Genomic DNA, 12334 nt, shown 5'->3' on the forward strand with positions numbered 1-12334 from the left:
GAGTGATATGGCTGCTGGCTTTGTCTACATCACTACTGTAAGCATTCTAACAGTGTGTTTCAAATCAATGGGATTAACATCATAAATAATTTCCTTGGGTAATGCTGTGTGCAATATTACATGACAACATCCCTATAATGGGAAACATTTTGAGACTATTTGAGACTTTTCCCTGTCCAGCACTGCACTGCACTGTCCTAATCTGGGGACAGGAAGTATTCTATAAACCTCAGTAGCACTGGCAAAGACACTTATCTAACAAAGCCAAGGTGATTTTCTATTAGCTGTTGGTCTTTACAATAGTTTCCAGCCACTTTTGGAAGGACACATTTTTGTTTGGTCAGGAATGAGACTTTTCCCTGCCCAGCACTGCACAGCTCTGTGTCAATTTGAAAAGAAGAAGTACTATAAAAACTCCAAAAAGCATTAGCAAGGACGCAAAAGTGAATGAAGAACGGCTTAATTTAACATTCCATCCAGTTTTGAGGAAGTACAAATTACTGTTTTGCTATAAATGTGACATTACCTTGTCCGAGATTTTTTTCCCATGAGGCATGTCCTGAAGAGACTTTTATTTTGAAAGGTGCAGCCAATAGGAAGCCAGTTCGCGTCGCTTAATGTCTGTGGCTTTACACACTGACAGGTAAGTTCAAATTTATTTAAAGTACAGTATTTTCAGTTTTGGTCATTTTTATTATCTTTGTAGTATGAGTAAGTCGCGTGCGTTTCTGAAAATATGTCAATCGTTTTGAGGGAGCTTCTTCTACTGAATTAATGAAAACCTTCAGGGTCTGAGGCCTGGATTGAGTGAGTAAGCACTCAGTCTGCTGTTTGGAAAAAGCGAAAATGTGGTAAACGTAACATGAGAGTTCCTCTTCCTTTTGCTATCCTTGTATTACATACATTATTCATTAATGAATGTTTATAAAATTAGCACTAATTAACAATTATATTGTGTACAAATCGCACAATATTGTATTATATTGTACGGATATATACAGCAACATAGTAACAGAAGATAAAATGATTTTTTCTGGTCGACTGATTATCGTGTGTAGTATTTCTGGACACTTATTTATTTACATTTTTTTTCAATTCCATGAGATGGAAATAATTTATAAATCAAGCCTTTGATAGCAAGGATAATTGACTTGCTACTATTCTGACAAGCTTATTTAGTTGCTTTGTATGGAATTAAGGTGGAATGAACCTTTTCTAACCACTGTTCTTGCATTTTATATGAACCATTTTCCATATGTACCATATGTACTGATGTGCAACGTATAAATAATGCAAACCGATAATTTATATGCATTTACCAGTACATAACACTCTTTAATACAAACGCACGTACTGGTGTTTCCTTCAGAACGAACATTACGTCACTTTGAGCTTCGGGTAGGGTAGGTCCCCTTTTCAGGCCATAAAGGCCCATGGGGGAATGGGGGCGACAAGGGTCACTGTTTTTCCTCGACCGTCCGACAATGGAAGTGGAAGTGGAAGTGGAGGTGATGTTATGTTGTCAGCATCATCCTCCGGTCGGCCTATTATCCCCGGAAGGCTTAACCCCCGGTACTCATTTGGATAGCAGGCTGAGTGGTCCTTGAAAGGAATTAGAGCAGGCTACATCGATTGAACCCAGGACTTCCGGTCAGGAGCTAGACGCCCTTGACGTTACCACGGCTCCTAAGAGGTTCAGGTAGCAAGGTTTAAACATGTAAATGTCTAAGGGTGAATGCTGAAACAAAGCAGCATAGTCAGCTTACCAGAATACCTCTTTGTGGTTTTGCAGTGTGTCAAGAATTGTCTTTATGCTGTTTTGTTTAGCTGAGTAGTTGTAATTTCAGAAGGCAGGGATATGGATGTTCACATGTATTGGAATTAAACCGTTTAACATTTTGATTTAGAATAACTTTATTTAAAAATCCTCTGCCTTTCATTTTAAGTCTTTACAGTTTTTTATGTTTTTAGAAAATTTGAGGAACATATCCCAAGAATGGCAGCTGACTCTATGGAAATCGATGACTCTTTGTACAGGTCAGTGACTCAAAACTTTTTTCGTATACAGTGGCATTTAAATTAATCATGAGGTATTCTGTGTTCCTTGTTGTTCATATTAAGCACCTTCAATTCATTTTCAGTAATTTTTGTTTTAAGATGAAGAATAATGTTTTCTTTAATTTAAATTATCAAACTAAATTACTTCCAAATTGTATTTGTATTTTGAAGAATACATCATGTGTCTTAAAGCTGTTGAAAGATTCTATTTCATTTTGCACTATAGAAGAATATTTACAAGCTGTTGTATCACATAATTGTAATTTAGTTATGTGAGTAATGATCTTACGTTTAGTATACTTGTTGCAGCTATTTTTCATTTAGAACATTAAAAAATGGAAAACTTACAAATGAGAAGTCATTTAGCTGAAGACATTTATTGATTGCATTTAATGATCACCAAACAGCTAGTACAACACATGAGAAGTTGAGCCAGGATTGGGGAACCTACAGTTATTCATATTTAATGCAGGGATTAGAGTTGTTCTACACAACTAGGTTCCTGAACCTGTAGTTTAGTTGTTAGGTTCTAGGCATTCCTGTTGGTATCTCATCTTGGCAATCATTAGGTAAGCAGCATAGGAATTGTGGTTAATCATAGGATTATTCATTAAATATTATGTTTATTGGTGCAGATCAATAAATTAATGCATTTTAAGAAAAGTGAAAAGAAAATGCATGTATCAAAACATTATAAAAGAGATTTAGTTCACACAGGCAAGTTTTCAGCTAATTAAGTGACAGCTAAAAGACAGATTAATTAATGTCTGTAGGTGTAGTAGGTGATCTCCTTGTATGAGATGTTAAACCTGGGTGCTGACTTCTTAGTCACTATAGATGCCATGACACTGTTCATAAGAGTAGGGATATAAACCATACCGTCGTGTTTAAATTCCAGTTTGGGCTTGCACAGTATGGCCTCCCTAAATTGCCCCTTAATTCAGTTAGTGATGTAACATGACCTTCACAAGGCCTACTGTATGGTTGCTGGTGCATAATTACATGCCTTGGGATAAAAAGAGCTATTTCACCTTGAATAAAGCAATTTACCCCTGTTGCTCCAATCCACCCAGCACAAGTGGGGATGAACATTGCTGGGATTAATTCCATCCAGGGTGAAGTCACATGCTCTCAGTCCTCTTAGGCTATGGTAACCAGGTTGAGTTTGGGCCCGGTGGCTCTGGTCTGAACTTGGCCTTTGTCTATTAAAAAAATTTATTAAAAAATCTACTTTACTCAAAGAAAAGGCTTTCCATATTTACAAACCACACTCTAAACCACTTTTCTTTTTCTGAAAACTATAAAGTGTGTATTTTTCTATTCTGACTTAATGGAAGTAGACTGATGTCCAGTGAGTGTCCTCTGTTGGGTGATTCTTATTTGAGATGCAAGGCTTTTGAAATTGAAAGCAAAATAGTCATTCTTGTAAGTTTGCAAATCTGTCTGATCAGTGTGGTTCCATTTTGTGCACCATGCAGTATACCATCTTCATTAGAAAATGGGTAGGTTCAGACACTATTTGATTTACAGAAATAAGTAATTTGCATATCTTAAGTATCTACTTCTTCCTTTTCATTTGTTTTAGTCGTCAAAGATATGTCCTTGGCGACAGTGCCATGCAGCAGATGGCCCAGTCCCATGTATTCCTCAGTGGGATGGGAGGTCTGGGAGTTGAAATGGGTAAGTCATAGAAATAAAAAAGTTTTGTTACAAATGTGGAAGATTTCTTATGTTGAGAGAATATGAATATGTATTGCATGTAATTCTATTTGAAATCAATCAAAAATAATTGCTATTGTGTGGGAAGCAAAGTTCTGGAATAGAGTAAAAATAATAAACTAGTTGTGGTTCTACCTTGAAATGCATTTTCCAACTGAAATGCTGTTTCAAAGGTGAGACATAAAATGCACTTAACATTTTGGTCTTTGAACAACTAATTCCTTATGTTGAGTAATTACATATTAAGAACCTCAGTTCAAGATAATGTTAATTTTAATTGTTAAATACAAGGAAATAATAAAAAATTGTGATATATATATATATTTAACATTGAAAAATGACAAATGGAACATTGCAAAATAAAAGGTTGGGGTCATAGCAATTCAGAATTAGAGACACCCTTCCTTATGTTCAGCCCTTTGAACATGAACATCGTTTATTATACTCTCAGTTTGGTTGGATTTTATAAGTGTTTAAAGATTTATGTTCATACATACCTTTTGTATAGACCAAGCCAAAGATAGATTAAGATTAAATATCTTAAACTGGGTTAAGCTGTTGGTTAAAGCAGTGATGCATATGGATCCACAAGAAACTTCTATCCATTTTCTAACTGCTTTGTCCAGTTTGGGGTTGCTGGGAAGCTATTGTTACAAATGAGGGTAAAAAGGGTGAATAACAGAAAATAACTGAGCAGGTTAATCAGAAAATAAAATAATCTTATAAATGTAATCCATCTTGTAAATTATTGTACCATAAATATACCTGACCAGTTGGTATTGGAGGCATATTAGTCCTTTGTTCAAACAAATATTCATTAACAGTGACACACTAAACAACACACAACAGAAAAATACAAGTACAAGTAATACTATTTACAATTTTTTACACACAAGGCATTCAGAAGACCTACGTCTTAAATACCCAGAAAACCCCCAGACTGCTATTAAGTATTTAACTCGTATATAACAAGGGTCAAAATAAGAGAAAACCGCCTTCTAAACTAAACAGAATACATCTACAGTTAAATCTCTCTCTGTAAACCCAGATAACTGCAATATGAATGGGAAACTATTTGCCTGTTCTAAGACTTAACCCACGAACCAGAAGAGGCTGTTTTTAACTGACGGATCGTTCACATGGGAGATCCTAACAGCAAGAGAATAGCAAGTTCTCTCCACAAGGTTCAAAGTGCCAGTCTGGTCTTTCTGGATGATCTTAATAAGGATCTCCTGCCTTCTGCCTTTTCTCTCCCTGTCTGCTTGTTTAATGCTGTCTTCCTTGACTGTTGATGGACACTTATCATTTACGCTGCACTTAATTAAATTAAAATCAACCAAGGTAAACTTTACTATTACCATGGTTATTGAATCTTGTAACCCTACATCTCAGCAAAAATCTCCTTGCGTTGAAGTCTCCAAGGAAATGATGAGACTAGCCAGGTGTTACTAATCTTGTCTGGATTCTTAAAGACACTTCATAACACTATCTTCTGTGCCACCATGCCATCCCACAATTAACATTTTTATTGCTAATACAGTGTCTGCAGAAAGTCTACAGACCTGTCCAAAGTAACTCATTTTGTGGTCTAACAGCCTGAAATCAAGACAAATTAAGTTGGAATTTATTTTACATATTTGACTACTGAAAACTTGAACATGCTTTCAAATGTATTCATGCCCTTGAAAGTTTATTTAGGATAACATTTAGATGTGCATTTAAGATTTTTGTATTTCTATAAAAATTATAGACTTGTGTGACATTCAGGGTTGTATGTGCCATAGTTTCTAAAAACATAACCCAACTGTATTCACAACAGAGCACTAAGTATTTTTTATCTGTCTTTCGATAGCCTCTAGGAGGTATTTCCTGTTCCCCTTTAAGGTTTAAATTTCTCCTGAGTGATTTTTGATTTCTTGTTGCATGGCGTCTGGTTGTGATCTGCTTTCTTCAGACCAGTCTGTATTTTAAGTTACTATTGCAGTTGGAGAGTTTCATGTGGATGGGTCAACTGAGACACTTTATGTGACATTAACCTTCCACACTTGTAAGTTGGAGAAGAAATGGCAGATAAACTTTAACTTTCTCAGACGTGAGGCAAAATTTAAAAACACAAAACAGGATAAAAAATAAGTAAAAAGAGATTAGTACTGGGCATTATTTAGATGTACTTAAATATTTTTCCGTTTATGCTGTTGATATTTAGAGTTCATTTTCATTCTTGCTTTCTTTTGCTTTAGTTTTTAGTTTCAAAACTAAAGACCAAAGGACCTGAATAAAATTAGAGGCTGTTACATAAACAGTGAATTTATTCTCATCACTGTCAAATAAAGGAAGTAGATTATAGTAAAAAATGTTTGTGCAAGTGACAAGTGATCCAGATTTTCTTAATGTTTATGCACATAGTACTCAGTGGAACTGGATGCCAGGGGACATGGTTCTGTATTTTACAGCCTCACAAGATGCATAGTTTCATTTTCCTGCAGTTACGTGTACTGGTATACATCAAGTGTTCACAACTTGTTATAGCAACACTGAGAGAATCAATATGTTGTCAATGGTCTGATATCTACTCACCTGCTCCCTTGTCATCAGGTTTAGTGGCATGCATTAGGATGGGTGTTGGTGGTCCCTCATAGTAGCGCAACATTATCTCCATTTGTCACCAGTCACTTTTGGCCCAGCATTTGTCAAATGTTTCCAATAATCTCGTAAACCCAGGGTGTCCTCCCAGCAACTATTACAATTAATCTTTGCATAAGAAGCCAAGTACCCTCCAGTGGTTTTGGACTGGTGCGAATGGTTAACGTGTACCCCCGCCTTCCGTGGCCTGCCACTTCCAACAGCAAGCTCAGACTTCCATGGCCTGGCTCACCAGCTGTATCTTGTACACCAGATTTTATTGATGCTTCAAGGGATCCAAGGCCTTGGAGACTGCCTCGGTGTTCCTTTTATTATCCATATAACCCCTACCAGTTTTCCCTCCTGCTAGTGACAGCTAGGGTTCTGCTGTTTAACCAACACATCATAATAGCATTTTGTCTGAAAGGGAATGCTAGATAAGTGGCACAATGGTTAGCATTGCTGCCTCACAGAATCTGGGTCCCTGGTTTAAGTTTCAGACTGGGGTGCTATCTGTGTGGAGGTTGCATATTCTCACATGGATTCCTCATGTTATGTGAGTTTCCTCAGGGTGCTCCAGTTTTCTTCCACAGTCAAAAAATGTCCTGGTAGGTTAATTGTCTTCTGGGAATACTGGCAGTGGTGTAAGGGTGTGTGTGTGTCCATGTTTACTTTGTGATGCACTGGCATCCTCTCCAAGGTGTGTCCTGCATTGCACCTGTTGCTTGATGAGATGAGCTCCCCTGCAACCTTGCAACCTTGAATTGGAATGGAAGATGGATAGATAGAATATCATTATGATGCCCAGAAAAGAAATGCAACTGTTACCTTTTTGGGTTGCCTCAGAGTCATGGATGGGTACTTGAAATAAAATTTGGAAATAAAATAGCAGTAACTTGGTCTGTGAGCCAGACTTGCAGGAAAGGAGAGGTGAAATTAAGAGATTTAGAGGAGTTTTACTGGATTACTTAGCAGAGGGGCAGTGATGAGTGTGCTGCACGTTAAATGAAATGTATTAACTGCATATCTATTCAGGTCACATAACATAGTAGAGGTTTGTATTGGTTTTTTTTGTTTTCAAGCTGAACTAGATATTAATTGTAAAATCCACATTTTCATGTTCGTTTTTCAATCCAGCTCTAGTAACAAATGTGGTTGTTAAAATCATAAATGTCAAAAGTCACTCAAGAACTTTTTTAAACGAATATTTGCAGTAATTGTATCAGTAATATGACAATATGTTTGATATAAAAGGTTGTGTTATAGGCAAAGACGTAACCAGCAATACCTAATTAGATATTTACATTAAATGGGTATTACCTTGATAAAAAGAACATAAAAAAGATGCTTCCCTGAAAAATGTTGGGTTAATCTGGTTGAAATGGCAGGTACAAGGTCAAAAAGTAAGTGGAAACATATACCTGTTCACAGCTGGAGAAGTGCTTGGGATATTAAGTCATTACAGCAAATAACATTAAGTTTTACACATGCATATACTGTACATTTTTGTTAAGCGTATCCTATTTTTTGTCACGTTTAATCTCTTTCAGTTTATTGAATTACCTTCCAAGTTAATTGCTGTATGTGTTCACTGACATACTTATTAGGATGTCTGAAGTTTTGCCAGATTACTGTTGACTTTTAGATTAATAGCTTTTACAATATTAGACCATAAAAAGCAAGTAAAATGTTGTTATACATTTATGTATAACATTTATGTCAATATATATATATTAATGTTAAGAATCAGTAAATACAGAATAAATTTGTTAAACTATGCCTACCAGTATAAAGGTGTAATGTAATATTTATGCTTATTTTCATAATTAGCAGTCAATATGGTAATATATATTTTTTTAAAATCATAAAAGATCTTGACTTTAGGTTTTAAATCAGAAATATTTATTGGATTGTAAATATTTTTTATGTTTTTTTTCAGCAAAAAATATTGTACTTGCAGGAGTAAAGGTATGTAATTTGCATTGCATTCAAACATGACTCGATATCTATTTGAGTATATTTCATGTAATATATGGTTTTAAAGTGTACTGCAGTTCATTTAATAGTTCTCTGTGTACCCTATCATGTTTTATATTTTTAGTGAGTAGTCTTTGTGTACAATCAGTTTTGCTATAATGTGCAAATTGCGTACTTGGAGAATTGTTTCAGAAATTGCAGATTCTATGAACCATTTAGTCAATGCATTTTAATAGGATATGGGGTAAGTAGTATGAAGATACCACCTTGAAGATATAAATAGCTGTTTATTGAGATGCAGCGTTGGGTGGCCGACAATAGGTTCTAGGCACGTTAGGCAGCCCCCAGCACAGGCAGAGATACACCCCACACACACAAGATTTCACATGAAAGATAACAGCCCACGTTTGGGGAAAATAGAGCTCTTCCTGCAAGACTGCAGGAAAAATACTTCGCTATAACACTGCCCTTCAGCCTGAGCTGGAGAGGAAACTAATAACTGCAGCCTGGCCCTCAAGCTGGTGCTGGGGAAAAATAATAATTATGTTAAAGAATATGTACAGGAAGTGGTAGGTAATGGACATGAAACCATGTACAGTATAAAGATCGCAGAAACCTGAACAACACTAAACCTAATGTAAACGTTTTAATGGAAGTGAAATAAGTTGTCATTTCCAAGCAACAGTCAAAGCAGTAGTTTTACTTTAGGTAAACGTTTTTTTTTTTTACTGTATTCCCATTTTTTACCCAGACTGATGATAACCTAATCAATTTCACATTCTGTTATATAACTAAACCCTCAGTCATGTTCTAGGAATGAAGACTTTCTTGTAGAAATGATTGTACAGGTATTTCATAAGGTATTTTAAAGGCTTTCAGGTATTATGAGAACTACAGAATATTTTTTTTGATTTTGTTGTTGAGAATTAAGACACTTGGCTTTAGAGTACTTTGTCTTGTCTAATATTGCATGTGTTGTTTGCTTATTTCATTAAGACTTCATTTTAAAATAACAGCCAGTTCTCCACTTTTAAAAAGATATTGGTTTAAAACCAAATGCTGATGTGGCAATCTTTGTGATCCTACTTAATTATAGGCATTGACTGTCCATGATGCAAAGAAGTGTGAGATTTGGGATCTTGGTACCAATTTCTTCATTCATGAAGAGGATGTTCTGAGCAATAAGGCAAGGTGAGGATTGGCACTGTGGGCTTTGAGTGTGTTAGAGACACTCCTGGGCTACCTTTTCCTAGTTCCAAATCTAAGTCTGAAGTATTTTTTTTAAGAACTAAAAATCTTGCAGTAATTATGCCTAGATATGTAGATATTTTATCAGGATTTTAAATACAATTATTTTCAGCACCTGGGGTAGACTTTACATACAGATGCAGCCATTCAAAGTGAGCGGTACAGACACGTACCGGAGGTAATTGGCTACGGCATCGCGCATTGTGACGCAAGATGACGCGGGGTACCGCGGTACGTGATTGGTTGACCGACAGGGGCACTCGTCCGTTGGTCTGTCGTAGAAAGACAGTACAGTAAACGTATTTACTGTGCCCGTTGTAGATACTGTAATACTGTAACGTGTGTGAAGGCCATAAACGATATTCATTTTGGAACATAAACATACAGTATATGGCTGGTCTTGGTACTTTAAAGTAAAAAATACACACCAGTATTCCATTTCTCCCTAAACATTTTAAGCATCGAAGTCTTTAACTAAAGAGATACCGGAGTCAACAAGCATACTTTTAGAATTTGATTAATAGGGAATATAATATGGAATCGTGTATCTAAAGAATTTAATAATGATATGATTATATTTGTGTACTGCGACAGGGCTGTGTAGGGCTGTTTCGCCTCCCTCTTCATGCGACTTCCCTTGTAGCCTACTGGTCTACGTGCCCGACTACCAACTCGCGGGTTGTGTGTTCAAATCCAGCTGGTGCTGGACTTTTCTTTTAACAAACATTTCTTCGAAAAAATAGAATAGCGATATTATGGACAATCAATTGACTTTTATATTTCAGAATATCACAACATGATCGATTCTAAGTCATTTTTGATAACAATGAATAGTCACCTTCTTCCCTTCTGACAACGGTCCCTGCTTCTGCTTCCTGCTTCTATTGTATGTGTGTGTGTAATAGAGTAAATTTTTATAGAGAAATGGAGGCTGGACAGTATGCGTTACAATATAAACATTTATATTTATTTAAATCGCAAACGCGTGTTTAATTATATGTGTTTTTTAATCATAATCAGGCTAATGCAACATAAATAGATACAGTATCTTTGTCTTCTAAGTATCTTAATAAACTTTCAGCATAGCTTTCTACCCGTTTAGATTTACATTTCTTGGGATTTTGGGATCAAACGTGGAAGGATTAGATTGTAATCGTTTTTATTTTTCAAATACGTTTTAGAAAAGTGTAATCTATACCTGTCCAGACTGTACGCCTTCCTAAACCCCGCCTTTCATTCCTGTCCTGCTCTTCCCCGCGCACCCCAGCCGGGCGCTCTTCGGCCTCTGCCCGGGACGAATGTATATTTTGATATTTACACCTGGCGCGGAACCAAGGGAGTGTCTGCATTTATAACTTAGTTTTTCAAATTAGTCAAGCAATATGAAGCATCTCCTTTTACTTTTAAGTCCCTTAAATACATTGAGCACAGCTTTCTCACCACTTAAGATTGCTTTTTGATACCATCCTTACACAACGCAGAAACTTTCCGATGACATACAGTACAAGTGGAAAGATTACAGATTTTAATCGTCTTTAATTTTGTTACATTATACGTTTTAGGAACGTTTCATCTAAACAAACACCACAAAACTATTCTCGGTTGTATTTCTGAATGTTATGTTGCACCTACAGTAGTTCGCTGCTTTAAATACATCGAATTAAGAAAGTTATGTGTAGCACTTTAGATCTTTTTTTCTGAACCAGGGAAAATCTGATCATGTTTCTCTATAACAATAATAAAAAACTTTATTTTACATATCACCTTTAAAAGTGGTAGTACCTTTTTTAGTACTATATTTTTGTATTATATTCCCAATTAAGCAAACTCTAAGAGTATGTATCGGTAAAAAAAAGTGTAAAAAATACACACCAGTATTCCATTTCTCCCTAAACATTTTAAGCATCGAAGTCTTTAACTAAAGAGATACCGTAGTCTTTTTTTAACAAACATTTCTTTGAAAAAATGAGACATTTCCCTTGGTCAGAGATATAAATATATAAATAAATTAAATTTAACTAACGTGAAATAGCGTGTGAAAAAGTGGTAGTTTTAAGCTTTTCTGCTAATATAATATGGAATCGCGTATCTGAAGAATTTAATAACGATATGATTATATTTGTGTACTGCGACAGGGCTGTGTAGAGCTGTTTCGCCTCTCTCTTCATGCGACTGTACCAGGAAGAGGATTTCTTTCTATTCGAAACGTATTTTTAAAGTTTAAGAAGTAAAAACCTTACAGCATACATAGAATTCTAAACTGATCAGGATCGTTATCTTTGTCTTATGCATAATAATGTTCACCGCACTGTCCAGCAAATTAATAATAAACTTTATTTTATATAGCGTTTTAAACGAATAAGTAATTAGATTGCTCATAAACCTAATCACTTGCTTTTTCTTTTTATTTAGGCTCAGATTTCAACTATAGATCGTATTATTAATAACCATAATAACAACCAACCAACAAAAACAACCATATAAACATAATACCAACCAAAAACATAGATAACGACCACAATACAAAATCAAATATATCAAACCATTAGACTCTCGCAAATTCCAATTATCATAATCACGCCCCTTATGCAAAACCAAACCGTCCTCCCATCCCAGTTTATCCCCTTTATCATAAACAAAATCCACCTAAATTTTCAACATAACGCATAACACAAAATCAATACCTCAACACTCCATACTCAACAACGAT

At 35.6% G+C, this 12334-nt stretch overlaps 1 protein-coding gene across 3 annotated transcripts in view; it reads left to right on the forward strand.

The window, feature by feature from the left end:
* The first annotated feature begins 553 nt into the window (after positions 1–553).
* uba6 (ubiquitin like modifier activating enzyme 6) overlaps positions 554–12334 on the forward strand; it is a 107689-nt gene continuing 95908 nt past the window's right edge. For 2 of the 3 annotated variants that reach the window (XM_006629887.3, XM_015345322.2), the window contains exons 1-5: positions 554–643; positions 1972–2037; positions 3644–3738; positions 8339–8367; positions 9473–9567. In XM_006629887.3, coding sequence (XP_006629950.3) covers positions 618–643; positions 1972–2037; positions 3644–3738; positions 8339–8367; positions 9473–9567 — 311 coding nt within the window. In that variant the 5' untranslated portion in view covers positions 554–617. Of the gene's footprint in view, positions 644–1955; positions 2038–3643; positions 3739–8338; positions 8368–9472; positions 9568–12334 lie in introns of all 3 variants that reach the window. The other variant, XM_015345319.2, reaches the window with a different exon arrangement.

This window comes from Lepisosteus oculatus, chromosome 1, assembly GCF_040954835.1.
Source record: "Lepisosteus oculatus isolate fLepOcu1 chromosome 1, fLepOcu1.hap2, whole genome shotgun sequence".
Lineage (NCBI taxonomy): Eukaryota > Metazoa > Chordata > Actinopteri > Semionotiformes > Lepisosteidae > Lepisosteus > Lepisosteus oculatus.